The sequence below is a fragment of the Lates calcarifer genome, linkage group LG17, assembly GCF_001640805.2.
Source record: "Lates calcarifer isolate ASB-BC8 linkage group LG17, TLL_Latcal_v3, whole genome shotgun sequence".
In the NCBI taxonomy this organism is placed as follows: Eukaryota; Metazoa; Chordata; class Actinopteri; family Centropomidae; genus Lates; species Lates calcarifer.
Genome location: NC_066849.1, coordinates 15,978,892 through 15,995,365, shown reverse-complemented (window position 1 = coordinate 15,995,365; position 16,474 = coordinate 15,978,892). Strand labels below are relative to the sequence as shown.

Genomic DNA, 16,474 nt, shown 5'->3' with positions numbered 1-16,474 from the left:
CGAAGAGATTACTTAGATTACTAATGGCAAACAGATCACTGAATAGGCAATCAGCATATGAGGATGTGTGATTAGAGAAAGAGATACACAGCTCACTAAACTGGGAGCTCTCTCATGAAATCATTTTGCCTCAGGCTTATTCAGAGACTGGAGGCTCTTTTTCCCTCTTCATTATCAGGATGGATTGGAAATGAAATAATTTTCCTGCCTCATTGACTTGGTAAATGATTGCAGCAATATTTTCTAAAGAAAGAAAAGTAATAATCTTGACAACTTGTAAGAAAAAAACATGAAATCGTCCAGAACAATTAGTTGTCTTCAAAGACTCTGAATACAGAGTTAATGAGGGATAACAAGGGAATTTTAATAACATGAACCATCAAAAAAGAAATGAGATCAGATTGAACTGATAGATTTTGTGTTAATGACTTAAACCCGAGGGTTAAGTTAGAAAATGGCAGCTGCCAGGTAGTAATATTGCATTTATGAAAGAAATGTCATTTCTAAATTTAATCTAACTTTGGGCCAGTACACAATATAAACACTTCTGCCTTCTGAAGCCCAGAAGGCTGGAACAGATTATTTACTGCTGGTGCTGGAGTTATTCAATCAATTCACTGTCCTTCAAGGCAAGTTAAAAAAAAAAAAAGAATAAATAAAGTTTGTTTTTGTGTTTTTTTTTTTTTTTTTGTTGTTGTTTAACTTATGATGGATGATTATTTTAGTGAGTTAGCTGCTTAGCATTCATCTGTGGTTCAGTCCCAACAAAAGATCCAGAACTTAAGCTCTGGAGGTCAATTTACTGAGAGTGGTGCAGTGGGAACATTCATCACTTCATCTGCACAGATTCTCTCTGCAAGTGACTCCGGTGACTTCTCACTGTAGTGTCCGACTGCGATGCTGTGAAGTTAAAGGTACCCAGTGGAGTTAGGGTTAGGGTTTCCACTGTATTTTTTGGTAGAAACACTGAATTTAAACAGAGGTTTTGTTTGTTTACAAGAAAACTCCACATAGCACCTTTAATTTAGATTGCTAGATGCTGGATGTCCTCTAAAGTCCACCCCACAAACCCGCCCCATTCACTTACTGTCCAAACCAAACACCACCCTGTACCTGGTCACCCTCAGAGTATTTTAAGAAATGCAATTGGACTTTTTAATGGACCTACTCAATTTGGACATGTTTTACTGAACATATTATCTTACCCTTGCTATATCTAAATCCAATTTAGATACAACAAGGCACACCAAATGGCTTCTTCTGAGACAGGTGGTTGGCAAATAAATAAATAACATCAACTCATAAAAAAAAAGGGAAAAGCAACAGCTCCACATGTTCAAGCACAATATAGACCAATACTCAACCCCTATAGCCCTAACAGAGCCAGTAACAGAGCAAAACACAATGTTACATTATATTATTATGTCAATGTTTGCCAAATAAACACAATATTAAAGCATGGTACTACAATGTTAAGTGTCGGGACACAGTTTCAGCCTTAAATATTCAGATGTCCTCATTGGAGATTTTTGGTGCCACCTGAGTTTGAATCCACCACATCAAAGAGAAGAAGTAAACACTCCAGAGATTGAATAAAACATTACAAAGATCTATACTCCAGCACTCAGGAGACAGCTGAATATCACTGAAATACACTGATTGCACATTAAGGGCTTGAGCACTCACCTTAACCAGTCAGATGGCCCGCAAGGTGTGGGCCAAAGCAACATAAATAAGAATGGATAAATTGGAGAATCAAACTGAAGTGCATAAAGCCACAACTGAGGTTTTATAAAAGCACTTAGCAGAGGTAATGGGGGTATTTCATGAGATTTTAGCAATATCTTTTTATCATCACTGAATCTGGCTCCTTTATTTTGAGCCATGCTTTCATTGAGGTGAAGTAGCTTTCAATATGTCCCTTCTTACGACAAAAACCAAGTCAACCAAGGTCAGATGAGGACGATCTGTATTTTTCTATCTGCTGAGAGAGAGAAACAGAGGACAATATCAGAAGAGAGAACTGGGTGAGAGTCAGATTAAGGAGAGTGAAGATGGAGAGACAAATAACACAGGCTGCAAGCTTGCAGGGAATGAAGACATGATGCTGTCTCCCGCGGTTTAAATTCCTCCCATTTCATCTGATATTAAACCAGTAAAAGCTAATTTTCAGAACTTGACTTGACTCTCTGTTATTGCCTGTGTGATCAGCTGAAATGATACATCTAGAAATAATGTAGCTTAAACGTGTCAAATTTTAAAACCACAGCTTTATAATTTCTCATGTTAAATAAGAAAGACACAATGTTTACATGAACTATTTTTTGAAATTCCTGGAGGACATATTTTTCAGATATTTGCTTGCTGCCCTGCTCACAAACATGTCACAGCAAAGCTATGCTAAACACATTTTTCACCACTGCGTACTGGATACCCAGAGATGAAATTGATATTGATTGCCAACTAAGGTCAAAACAACCATATTTCCCAAGATGTCAGTTGCTGGCTGTTTGTCTATTCTAAAGGTTCAGGAACAAATCTGTGAAATACATACCAAATGTACAAGGACTTGTCTTGGTATTTATTTATACCCATTTTGTTTAAGGTTTAATGTCATCTGTGGACACTTATACAGAGGTAAAGGGCTGTGCACACTGGCATGTTAATTAAACAACTAAATGCTGATGACACAAGCTGGGATAGAAATGAGAAAATCACAGGGGCTGAGTATTACACTTTGTTCTGGCCCTCTCTGGCCACAAAGCGACAAGCCATAAGCACTAACAGCTAACTGACAGTGGCTGAAACTGCATCACTATGCCAGACATTGCTTCCTCCCTCCCAAGAGAAATACTGTAAATGAAGGGGTAACAGTCTATTTGTCTGTAAAATACAGAAGAAATCCAGCACAGTTAAACAAATTGATAGACTGTTAAATGTCTGTTGGGTCTGCTCAGTCCACTTAACCAGAGCTGGAGCACTTCTGAGAGAAATCAGGTAGTTTACAGGTCAATGCAGCAAAGTCAGGGCATCTGGCACACTCCAATGACAGCTATCTTATCTGCAGAAGGAGCACCTGCCTGTGGCCACCTGCAGATGGTGCTCCCAGCTGTCCAGTAACAATGGTGCCATCGACCCAGTCCGTGAGGCACTGCAAACTGGATTTCAGACATGGAAATCCACACAGAGAATCAGACTTGTGTAGACTGTGATGACACTACCACCTCTACAGTTTTGCTGATAGCAAATATGCTAGCAAATCTATCATGGCTGGAGCAACTCCACATCAGCTCTCAGTGAAAAATGGCTTGAGGGTAGATTATCTGGTTTTACAGCCTCTGGCCCAAACTCATCACTCTCCATTACTGATGTGACCAGAAAGACAGACACAGGACCCTTCCACACGTTTTCTTCTTCAGGCCATCTGTCTGGGGATGATGAACACTACTCTCAACTGAATGGATTCCCATTCATTTGTACAGCTTTTGCTATGCACCTGACAAAGACTTGTGTTGGTCAGAAACATTAGGTGAATAAGAGCTGTTTTGAAAATCGTTTCCTCTTGGCTTTTAAGTGCTGACAACAGAGTGACATTCTCATCTATTCAAGAGTCACAAATCAATCTATATAGTCTATCTCTTGCCAATTCAAAGTGAAAGTAAGTGAGCACCGTGCCAACTGCACCTGCAGACTATCAATGACTGAGTTTTTGTGTATTAGCATGTGACAGCTTAAACGGGAAGTCTTCCATAGGGGGGGGAAGTTAGGAACTTATAGATGCAATCTTCCCTCTTACCCCTCTGTACCAAATTAGCCAGCTGTTTGTCATCAGCCAGAACAGCACAGCACGCATACAGTTGCCCACCTGTTGTGACTGTGCTTCCTCTTTATGGCCCATTACCTCCTAGAAGGTAATCAATCGGCCTAAAATCTGAGAGAGCTTAAGGTGGGAGCTAACTGTGCCCTTGATTATGTGTTTGTGAATCTGTCAAAGCCTCAGAACTAGGAGGCTAGGATCGGCTTACCCATCTCTATCAATGGACGTTCTGTCCCATAGTGACCGTGTCATGTGCAGCTCCATCACTCCTGGATCACAGAGGTCGGAGCCTAAAGATACAGCAGAGGTAGAGACTGATGGCAATGTGTAGTGTAGGTGTGCAGCCTAGGTTATTTTTCTGAGACTTTTCAAAGTTTGGTCACAGCAGCTCCTGAAGAAGGTCTCAGTCTTGTCAGGAGAGCTTCCAGCAGGTCTGTCACCTGCATTCATGTAAAGTACTGGGCCTCCTGCATCATGATGCCAACGTTACCCAGTGGAGTCTGGCTAGATGATGGTGACAGCTGTCAGTCCATCACTGTGGCTATTACTTTGACAAGGTTCAGTGTCTTTCTGGGGTAGAGTCACAAATGCCAGTACAGTAATACCACTACTATCCGTTCATGTCTGTTCATCTCTGCATGAGATGGATGTTGATTGCCAATTGACTGCAATGCTTTGGGAGTCACTGCTGCTTCCCTCCACAGACAGAAAACAAAAACCATGCCCAGTTCTTGCATTAAGATTCAAAGAAAACTCCACCTTACGTGTGGTGCAGGAGAAAAATGTGGGAAAATAATGTGGACTAAATGACACACTGACTGAAAGCTCAATATCTATGCAGGTGGGGTTTTTTTTGCTCTCAGCAGTGAAGGAGTGGTGCCTCAATGTGAAAGGAACACAGCTCATATCATTATCCTATTAACATTATAGTAATTATAATGAAAGTGTGGGCAGAATCATAAATGCAGGCTTGAATGTCTGCATGTTCATGTGTGGTATAGAGAGGGTGGAGGTGAGGGACGATGACAGAGAGAGAAAGAGAGAGAGAAAGTGAGTGAGTGAGTGAGTGAGTGAGTGAGTGAGTGTGTGTGTGTGCGTACTATATGTATGTGTTTGATTGCGAGTGGGGCTTGAGGAGAGAGAGCGACAGACCGGGAGGAGAGTGGACTGAGAGAGCAGCTCATTGTTCACACACCTCTCAAGACACTGATCTGTGTTTACGCCACGGAATAACAACAAGGGAACATATTGGAGGTAGGAATATTTACACTTCTATAGAAATCATGCAGTGCTTCAAACACTGAGAAGGTCCTGATGGATGTAATCATGTATTTAACCAGTGCATTAACCTATTACTTTTTGGTAATTCTCCTTTTCAAAAACTTTTTTTCAATGATAGGGTTATTTCAACTGTGTCACAAATAATAGATGTCACATTATGAGGTTAAAAAACACAGTTAATGTCCTTAAGATACTATGTGAAAGTGAACACGTAGTGGCTCATTAAAAAGCTATGATCTACTGTATATGAACAGAGAATAAAATGACATTCTATTATGACATTTTCTTAACCCTCCTGTTGCCCTTCGTATTCTGTATACTTTTTTCTTCTTTCTATTATTCAAAAACAAAAGATAACCACTTCAGAATCATGAATGTCATGCACAACAACAAATCCTACTACACACACACACACGCAAACACACACAAAGGCACACTGTTGGGTCAGTTTGACCCAAAGGACAACACAAGGGTTAATAAATGACTTGATTTACATTTCATATCAGGCATTGGATATTTGTGTTGCTTTACTATTTGTGCATGAAACCAGCAAAAAAGGATTTGCTTAGGCTGCAACACTGAGGCTATAATTTAATTTGCTTCTAGTGTATCACCTTAATTTATCTAAGTGGTGGCTTTTTGTTAAAGTAGTGCCAAGTTCAGCATAACTGGATTAAAATCACGAAAATTTAATTAGAGTTGTGAATCTACAAAATTATGTAAAATAAATGCATCTCTGTTAAAAAATCTGCTTCTCTGAAGACAAGTGGCACATGAATTCTGAAATCACACAATGTGAATAAGATAGCCTGAGTTTAAACTCAAATAGGACCTGTGTTGTTTGTCATTTCTCTCCTATACTCTCCTGACTCGGAGAAGTGTACAAATAAAAAGAAACTGATAGTGATCAGGAAAACCAACATATTGGAGTCATAATTGTGAGGAGGGAGTGGGAATATGAAATGATGTCATGAAAGGAGCAGCATGTTCACAGAGAGATGGATTAAAAAAAAGGTCTGCTGTGTTATTAAAGTAATAGCTTAAAATGACTTGAGCGATTCTACATTCAGAGTTTTTACCATTACTGCAGACACTTGATTACATGCAATCAAAGTGAATAAAAGTGCAGAAAGTGTGACTTCTTCATACCAGCTTCCCATCAAATTCAGAATCCAGTTCAAGATTCTTTTAATCATGTTTAGCGTCCTGCATGGGCAGGCACCTGCCTATATTAAAGAGCTACTGCTAAGGTCTGAGGTCCTCTGATCAGAGTTTGTTGGTTCTTCCTCACTCCAGGCTCAAGGCAAAAGGAGACTGTGCTTTTGAGGTTGTAGCTCCTACACTCTGGATCTCTCATGATCTTTGGACACCAACGACACCTTTAAAAAGCAGTCCACACCTTATTGTGAAGCATGTTGCAACGTCTGCTCTCGAAAGGAGCTGTATCAATAAAATTTACTTACTTACTTAAGCGGAACCAATTCATTCATGCACTTATCATGTCCTTAAACCCATTTCATCCCATAAAGTAATGATATTTTTGGCTCTCGTAGGAAGAAGTGTCATGTCGACTTTAGTGCAAAAGCTGGAAAACAGGATGTTATTTTGGTCTGCTGACATTTCTCAAGGCAGATGAGCATGATTTGGACTTGTGATTTGGATTATTCATGGCATCATTCTGGTGAAAATGAAAAGCACAGACATGTATGCACTCTTGGGATGAGAACAGTGACAGACTGGCAGCAGCTTCTGGGCAAGGGCATGGATGTTTTTTCAGATTCTGATGTAAGGAGTGAGAGTTGTACACTGGATGTGTGTTTTTGTGTCAGGGTGAAAGCTGCTTTCACCAATTGCTGCTAAGTTTTGTAGCTAACCCAGTGCTAAATGTGTTTTTAGCCACTGGATTGGCATACTGCTTGTCATGAGCAGTACACTACAGGACTTGTAAAGACAAAACCACTGTGAAAGTGTAATCATCAAAAACTTAGAAAATAGATATATATTGTATGTTTTCAGAGGTAAAAGTGGAGACTACATGGAGGCTTTGTTCTTCAAGTGAGAGCTGCACTGCCCACTGGCCTTAAATCATTACATACAAAAGCAGAGGATGAATTTCCTTGCGGGGATCAGTGAGGTATAATCTAGATTCCCATCTGTGGCCAACAGGTGATCAAATGCAACAGCTTCAAATCCTTTCCAAGACAGAAACTTTAATTCATTAGTTTTAGGACTTGGTTTCACTCATTTTAGGTGATAACAAGTCATGACTCTCAGGGTGGGCAGGACAATTATTTAACTTTAGAAGCATTAAGAGACATGTTTTTATAGTTGAATGTTTAAAAATAAACAACTGTGGACATATGTAATTATTTATAACTCAGCACCCGCTGCACAGAAGACAGTTAAGACAAACTTTTGTGTGTACATAGTATTCACAACAACAAAAACAACAAAAATAATCTAGAGTTACTGAACTTTTGAACTAAAATATAAATGAAATTTACAGAATGCTCGGGAGGAGGATACGATGCGTTATCCATAAATGCATGAAATTCATTGTAGATCCTGTACTGAAACATTCACTTTAGTAATGTATCTATATTTATAAAGCCTACTCTGTTATTCCTTGGAATATGGCCCATACCTTGAATGTTAATATGCCGCTGGATCCCAGAGCTCAGGCTTGAGCATGCATGTAACAACTGGCCTGACGGACAGTTGGTGTTTTAGTATGAAAATCCTATTGACAAGAGAACTCATTTATGGTACAGTGGCTGCACTCTGAAGCCACTGGGGAATAGTTAATGGTATACAGTTTGTTTTATTTCACTGGATGTATTTCTACAATGCACTGCCAACATGTCTTACCAGTGATTGTGTTTCAAGCTCATCCTCTGCCTGGATTGAAGGCTTTGCTCAACAGACATGAGATGCATCCTGATAAAATACATAATATAGCAGAGGAGGGAAAGACTGTGCCAGAGACAGAGATTTTTCAAATTTACATTCAGCTGATGAACAGGTTCCTCAGAATGCAAAGACAATCTTACACATGCAGACAGTCATTTAATGATGGAATTATCCACAACAGATGTTCTTAACTTTCATCGTGACCAAGTTCCTATAAAGACTGTCACCCAAGCATATAGTTAATATCAGTATTAATATTTCTTAGCCTTCGACAGGAACTTCAAAGGCCTCAAAGATTTCACATATGACGAGTCACTGCTTTCTGATGTGTGTTCCTTTGAACAGGAGGTACACTACTTTTCAAGGACATACTGCTGGCAACGAGAATCTGCTGATTTGTCCCTGCACCTCTAATGCTCAAGCAGTGGCCTAAAGGTTAAAGAAAGGTCTTTGGTTTTGATCCATAGACTAGCAAGAGAAATGTGGTCCAGGTAGTGAAAGTGCGGTGGTAGCACTCTCTTATTAATGATGTTGAGGCGCCTTTAAAGAAATAGGGTAGTTAGACATTTTGGGATATTTGCTTTCTTGAGGGGTGAATGGGGGTAGCGGGATTGTTAGAGATGTAAAACCATAAGTAAATAATTAAATAAGAAAAGAGAAATGAAAACAAGAAACAAACAAACAAAAAGGAAATTAAATGAAATCTGTTAATTTTTCCTGGCAGAGGTGTCTTATGGTGTCCAAGGTCCCCTGGTGTTATAGTATTTTCCTTGTTTCTTTTATTTTGTCTTTTCTCTCCTATTCATTTTCCTTTTTTTCCTGATATTTCTAGCATTTTATTTATGCTTCATGAGGCAAGGTTTCCTCCTCATCTGCTGCCCCCAGCCCTGGGGAAGGAAGCTGGCTGTCGGTTGTAGGGTACATAATACTGTTACATCTACCATCCTGGGTCACTTTAATCTAGTGACTCAGTGCTGCAAGCACATACAGTGCAGTACAGCTAATAGAGTAGATTTCCCCACTGGGAAAAAAAATCATAACAGCACCAGTGCCATTCATTATGTACTGAGTCACACAAGCATGGAGCTCCCACCACTGTCACTGACATTGCAATCCTCCACCCACTGGGCTTCAAGGGCCCGCGGTAATGGGAATAATAAGCCACCAGCTTGACGAATGCTGTGCTCTTGTTCCAAAGCTATCCAGCATATACACTGACTGGACTGTTCAGAGAAATCTACTGTCAGTGGATCAAATGAAAACAACAAAGCCAACAATGAATTAATTCTGCTGAAAAGTATTGGCTGTGTACATGAAGCCTGATATACAGTAGTTTATTCCTCTGTGTCATAGACCTCCACTGTTCAGAGCTAACAAAGACACATCAGTGAGCCACACTATCAAACTGGGTAACATGTTTCTTCATTACTATGAAGACAGGCACTGTGTATGTGTTCTTCTCAATGAAAAGTAGTCCCCCACAAATGCACAATTTATTCCATCCATTATCTATAACACTTATCTGTTAAGGGTCGTGGGGGGGGCTGGAGTCTAACCTAACGTGCATGTCTTTGGATTGTGGGAGGAAGCTGGAGTACCCGGAGAGAACCCATGCAGGAACAGAGAGAACATGCAAACTCCACACAGAAAAGCCCCGGGCCTGAACTGGGTCTTAAACCCAGAACCTTCTTGTTGTGAGGCACCGCCATGCCACCCTACAATTTATTCCTATTTCAGTAAAATACATTAAAAACTACTATGACCTGCTGTTGTAAGAAATCACATAGCCCTTTAAAAAACAAACAAAACAACAACTATTTAAGATCCATTTTAATATCTGCATTTTTCTGGCCACTTGTGGGCAGTGCAACAGGCTGTAAATGTAGAGCAACATTAACACTCATTAGCATTCTTATTTCAGCCAAATGAAAGAGCCATATATATTTCCAGAGAAATATATATGGCTCTTTAACTGCTACATGCTCTACTACGTTCACCAACTAGTCTCTGTTCTTTGGGGCTAAATAGGTAGCGTACAGTGGGTTCATCAGAGCTTTCTTGGTAGAGCTTCTGTGGTGAGACAGAACCAAAACAATAAACTTTTGCACTGGAAGAGCAGCTTTTAAAAAATTACATCTTTAGTTGACACATAGCACCACGTCCACTGTTTCCTTATTGTTGACAACATGAAAAATAGAGAATAGTAACAGTCTCCTACTAGAGCTTGTCTCTGTGCAGATTAGTCTGGTTGACTGTGTTTTATAGCATAGTGGCTGACATCAACACAATCAAAACAATCTGTTTTATGATGTTACTTTGCAAGTTACTTTCAAGAAAATCCAGCATGTTGGAGTTCGTCAAAGCACAGCAGCAAAGCTTCTTGAGATCTTAAGCTCTACTACAAGGGCAGGAAAGAGATGGCAACCCAAGCTATTTCAATCACTCAGTCTCCTGTCAGAAGTGAATTCAAAACTCATTGGCAGAAACAGCAATCATAGTTAATCTAATTCAGAGTTTGGGGAATTGGTCAGGAAACATGATGGAGAGAGATGAATGTCAAGATGTGAAACAGTTCCTTCCTCATTTGTTGAGGGCACATGCATCTGCAATGATCATCAAAACTTTGATTCCTGTTTAACTATAATTAGAAATCTGTTTTGTATAAATGTCATTACCGACCACAGTCTTTATTCTTGTGTGGGACTGTTAAACTTTTGCACTAAAATGGCATTTAAATTCAAATGATTTTATCTTTTTTTTCCCTCAGATAACGATAGTCTACTGCGACTACTTCAGCAGGATGTCAACTTACAACTGGTCCTTTGATCTATTGAGTGAAAAAATTGTCTGGCTTTGTCCTCCAGGGGTAATGTGTACCAATCTGACCCCTGGCCTGAATGTCAGCCACATCAATCTGGATAATAGATGTTTGCCATACGCTGAGAAAGACAGCCTGGAAAAATATCTGGGTCCTCGTCGATCACCTGTGTTCCTCCCCGTCTGCCTCATCTACCTGATCGTCTTTATGGTAGGCGTGGTGGGGAATGTGCTGACGTGTACTGTCATTGCACGCAACAAGGTGATGTGGACACCAACAAACTACTACCTGTTCAGCCTGGCAGTGTCAGACCTGCTGGTGCTTTTGCTCGGCATGCCGCTGGAGCTGTACGAGCTGTGGCAGAACTACCCCTTTCTCCTGGGGAAGGGAGGTTGCTACTTTAAAACCTTCCTGTTTGAGACTGTCTGCTTGGCGTCCATCCTCAACGTGACAGCGCTGAGTGTTGAACGTTACATTGCCGTGGTGCACCCACTGAGAGCAAAGTATGTTGTGACACGCACCCACGCCAAACGGGTCATCCTTACAGTGTGGGGTGTGTCGGTGATGTGCGCTATTCCCAACACAAGTCTACATGGGATCACCATCCTTGACAGTTGCTCCACAGGCCCTGATGGGGTCCTAAACAGGGAGATCCCTGACTCGGCAGTGTGTACGCTGGTGAAACCACGCTGGGTGTACAACCTGACCATCCAGGTGACCACTTTGCTGTTCTTCATTCTGCCCATGCTCACCATCAGTGCCCTCTACATGCTGATTGGGCTGCAGCTGAAGCGCGAGAAGATGCATCAGGCGCTGGAGGCAAAGTCGGGATTTGGACAGGACAGCTTCTGTAACATCCGCACACAACAGCAGAAGGCACGTCGCCGGCAGGTCACTAAAATGTTGTGTGAGTATCAAATTTTCTTCATCTGTCATTGCCATAGTTTTTACTTTTTTTTATTTACCAACAGTCTTTTCCACTTGTTTGCAATGACTGTGTTTGGGGTAAAAATGCCTTTTGGGCCAGAGTATGTTACGTTGGGCCAGAGTACGTTATGTGAATCTGCACTACTGAGTGCCACCAAAAGCGCCTCACAGCAAATGTTCCCCCTAATTTTTCATGTGTCTGAGCATACATACAAACTCCCTGAGAATTCCTTGGACCACTTTGAGCAACATCAGACATGCACACTGTCGCACACGGTAATTTTATGCGCTACGTAGTTTTGCTGTGCGCGGAGAAAGCGAGAGCAGTGCGCAATTGCACAGGCGCGCAGCTTAGAGGGGACATTGCTCACAGCCCTGCACCATTCCTCTGGGCTTCTTAGAGATAATGAAGGGGAGACAGCCCCACTAACTAGCACAGACTAGGGGGAACCATTGGCTTTCATTTATTTTATATGAGAAGCAGCAAATCCTTCTCAAGGAACAAGATGGAAACAGCGAGAAACACTCAGAGTGGAGAACAAATTTTAAATAAATGTGTTGCGGCTTGTTAGACACAAGGGGATAGGGAGAAAGTGGGTTTATTGTACGATTAAGGGCAATGGTTATGGTGGGGGAGATGGGAGGCAGACTGAAGCAGAGGGCAGGCAGATGAGTGGAGCTGGGAGGTAGAAGTGGCATGGTGGAAGAGGAGACACGATAGGAAGGGGGACACAGGGAACCCTGAACACACGTGAAAAAACGGCACGAGGAAAACACAGGAAATAATTCAAGTATTGGCTAGATTGGCCAAGTAAGCGACTACCACAGAGTTTGGTGGAACAGTGGGTGAGGAGACAGGGTTCTTACACTGCTGGTTTGATGAGTGGATTGATGATAGGTGCGGAGCTGAAGAAGGAGGCATTTTTTGTTACATTTTTAGACAAAAAAAAGTAAAAGTAAAATAACCATTAGTTGCAACCCTAAATAAATGAATTGTGATCTAGGAGGAATGGAAATATGATAAAATATGACATTGATAAAAGCATAATTCATGTTGCAATACATTTTTCCCAGCTGTATTTTATTGATGCTAATGAGCATGGATAAATATTGATGATATGATAATTAAAGGCAGCATCAATCAAGCAGAACATATTAGATAATTTCCTCCATCTGAAACAGGCACATTAAAATCTAACAGGGTTCATCACAGTCTGTCATATCAGCTTAATGATGCAGCCCACATGTGTGTTTGTATTACTCAGTGGTTGAGGTGAAAGCAAAGGTAGAGGTAAATGTCATCTGTAGCGCAGGTGCAGATGCTAATCTATACCTTATTTTGATATAACCCTATGACTTTGATTTACATGCATTCAGATGCTTGGCTGTACAGGTGGAGATGTTGAGACTCTGTTGAATCTATTGAACCCCCTCCCCCCTGGAACAGCCATAAAAATTCAGTCATCTATTCACAGTCTCGGATACACTTCTCCTCAGAAACATTAACAATGAGGCCTCTGGGGATACCACATTCCTTCAAGAAATATTTTTCCATGTTTTTGCATGAAGTGCAAAATTTAGAATCATATTGTCTACCTTAAAAAAATCTGAATATTAAAGTACCTGAAAGACTGGAAATTAAAGGTCAGAGAATGTATGCAGTTCGTATCCCCACAGTCGGAAAGGTCTGTAACTACTTTCAATGATGGAACCACAAAGAGCTCCAGCTGCCAAGGAATGAGCAGTAGGCACTTGTTCCTTTCACCTGAACAATTTTCTGGACAAATAAAGGTCTGTGACACTGCAATACCACAGAAAGTCTTAAGAACAGGTAAATGTTCTTATAATTCTCTATATCAATATCCAAAGTCAAGGCACACATTGTGTTACATTTGATATTTTGATATAAATATGACTCTGGAGAGACTGCTTTACCTCTAACCACACAGCCAAACATCTCACAACCTCAGTTTTATCTATCAGACCAATCTGTGATTTATGGGATATGCTTTCTGCATAACAACCTACAACGCCAGTCTCATGAAATAGTTTATGAATAACACCCAAGTCATTCTGTGCGCCATATCTATGCTTTTTTTTATTTCGTGTGTCATTTTACCCATAACCAAAAAAAAAAGCGAAAAGCTTAAAATGTCTACAAATGAGACACACAGAAAGTCTTAAAAGTGGTGTGGTATTTGTATACAGTCCTGTGAGATCACATTGAGCTGCACAACCTAAGATCTTACAGTTAACCATTTCTAACCTGTTGTGGAACTTTGGAATAGTTTGCAGGGAGCAGTACACAACCTTTCATTGCAATCTTTTACAGAAGACTATTGTTAATTCACTCATTTTTGTGCACAGTACTTCCATTCAAGAACTCTAAGAGAAAGAATAATAACCTGTCCCTCACATAAAATGCACAATTAACCTTCAAACCACAATGACAGAGGTGGAAATGTAGGCTGGCACTTTGAAAAGTCTCCTCCTTCGACTTTCATGCATTTTATTCTGCTTTTGATTGTTGATGTTGTGTCCTACAGTCAAGCTCTTTTATGAGAACCTCTCAAAAACCAGTGTTAAGAACAAGTAATTGGACCCATGCAGTGATATGAACAAGGACTTCAAAGACACATTTTCCGATTATGAGTCTATAAATGTCTTTAACACTGATGTTCAGAACCAAAAGCTGTGTGCCCAGCACAGAGATTCTCTACATTATTGACACACTGCTCCCAGAGGGACAATTTAACTGAGAACAGAGAGAATATGTTGGTGACATCAATCAATGCACTGCCATTAAAATCACCTCTAACTGTGACTCTCATTGGCTTTTTCTCTCTCTTGCTGTTTTTCCAGTCGTTTTAGTGGTGGTTTTTGGGATCTGCTGGGCCCCGTTTCACACCGACCGCCTCATGTGGAGTTTCATCAGCGACTGGACCGACAACCATATAGAAATTTTCGGGTATGTGCACATCATCTCCGGAGTGTTTTTCTACCTCAGCTCAGCGGTCAACCCGATCCTGTACAACCTCATGTCCACACGCTTCAGGGAAATGTTCAAGGAGGTCATGTGCCATCGGTCACATCACATTACTCCAAGAAAATACTCGCTTAGCGTCACACGAGTAACGCTCCGCAGCACTCTGAGTGATGCGCCGCTCAGCAATGGAGCCGCTGTCATCGAGGCTGAGGTAGAAGAAGAAAGGGAAGTGAGGATGAAGGATGAGACCACCTTTCCAACTTCAGGGGTTTGTCAAGGTTTGTCGGTAGGGCAGCATGGTGTTTAAAAAGATTCTGAGTCAGTGCATCCATCAGCTGTCATCAACATCCACTTTGAACTGGTACATCAGCCAAACACCTAAAATAGTCTAAGTGGAAGAACTGCAGGGACAAAAAGCACACTCTTCTGCTGAAACTGTCAGACTGCAGAATAACTGTCAACATGAAAACTTTATCTGTAACTCAGCAAATCACAGTTAAGTTGAGTTTAGTTAGTTAAGTTTAAACTTCTTGCAGTGCCACATTTTCAAACAGGTTTGAGCACACTTGAACACACTCTCCAGTAATGGGAAATAATACAAAGAATTGCACACCAGAATTCCTGCTTCAGATTGTCAGCATGAATGACAACTAATGTTCAATATATGAAAGCCATCTCAATGAAAGCATTCTCTGTAATTCCATTTGGGGAAATATTGTATGTGTAAATGATGAAGATTCAGTTTACAAAAAATCCTGCTACGGGGGAAGAGGACTGATGAATACAAAAGTTGTTCCAAACCAGAAAGAGGTTGAAAACATATAGTTTATAGTTTATAGTTTTATATAGATAGTTTGTCATGTACAGAAAGAATGTGTGGAACTCAGTGAAAGAATCTTAACAAAAGACTTTGTATGTATAATATTAACAACAGTTAAAGGTGGGAGTTTCTGCATTAACTACAGAGGCACATTAAACATTAAAAGTGGACAAATGTGTATAAAAACTGATGGCAGATGCATATAAGATGTTGGAAAATTGAATATCTTCTTCTAATGGTCTGTCATGTAAGGTCTGTATGTAGAGTAATTATTTATATTAAATCATAAGTTCTGTATATAATCAGAAATGTCTGTGTTTAGGTAACAAAAAATGCTTGTCAGCCCTGTGTACTGTTTACATTGGTGTTTAAGTGTGAATTAAAGTAATTTTTGCTAAATGTAAATTGCTTTTAATGGTTATACAGTTAAGAAATGTGCTGTACTTTATGCTGTTATCTATAGCTAAGACAAACAATAGGAGTTTAATTGCACCGCTTTTGGTTGTTTTTCTTTTTTTGGTTTAATTGTTGAAGATCTGTTAATCTTAAGTATAAAATATTTATATATGGGCTTGTTTTTTATGCATGAAAACAAATTCAAAGATAATTTTTACCATTTGTCTGTGTTGCATTGTGTTTTGTACGGTGCGGGGAACAATGCAATTCAAATGCTTTCCAGTAGTTATCAGGGATTTCATAAGGCACATGTGGCAAAACATATCTGGGAGGTAAGTAGGCTAAAACAAAACTATAAAAACTATTTGCCAAAAAGTTTGTTCCACAATTCAGTAACTTATAGTTCAAATTAGGGCTAAAGCTCAAAAGCCTGCACTGTTTTCCACATCCCACAATAAATAACACAGTTTTGTTTCTGTTGAGAACCTTACAAGCAGAAGGGCTGTAAATATATTTTCC

The 16,474-nt window shown here is 40.2% G+C and overlaps 1 protein-coding gene across 1 annotated transcript; it reads left to right on the top strand.

The window, feature by feature from the left end:
- Positions 1-4,969: 4,969 nt before the first annotated feature.
- On the top strand, positions 4,970-15,238 carry nmur1a (neuromedin U receptor 1a). The gene is made up of 3 exons (XM_018672983.2): positions 4,970-5,071; positions 10,776-11,733; positions 14,616-15,238. The coding sequence occupies exons 2-3, from the start codon at positions 10,809-10,811 to the stop codon at positions 15,044-15,046; spliced, it is 1,356 nt and encodes a 451-aa protein (XP_018528499.1). The 5' UTR covers positions 4,970-5,071; positions 10,776-10,808; the 3' UTR covers positions 15,047-15,238.
- The last annotated feature ends 1,236 nt before the right edge of the window (positions 15,239-16,474 follow it).

Excerpts from the sequence above, each read along its gene's own strand:
- nmur1a (XM_018672983.2), top strand. The coding sequence starts at position 10,809 with ATGTCAACTTACAACTGGTCCTTTGATCTATTGAGTGAAAAAATTGTC. Across the intron at positions 11,734-14,615 it reads GCAGGTCACTAAAATGTTGT|TCGTTTTAGTGGTGGTTTTT; the intron begins GTGAGTATCAAA and ends CTGTTTTTCCAG.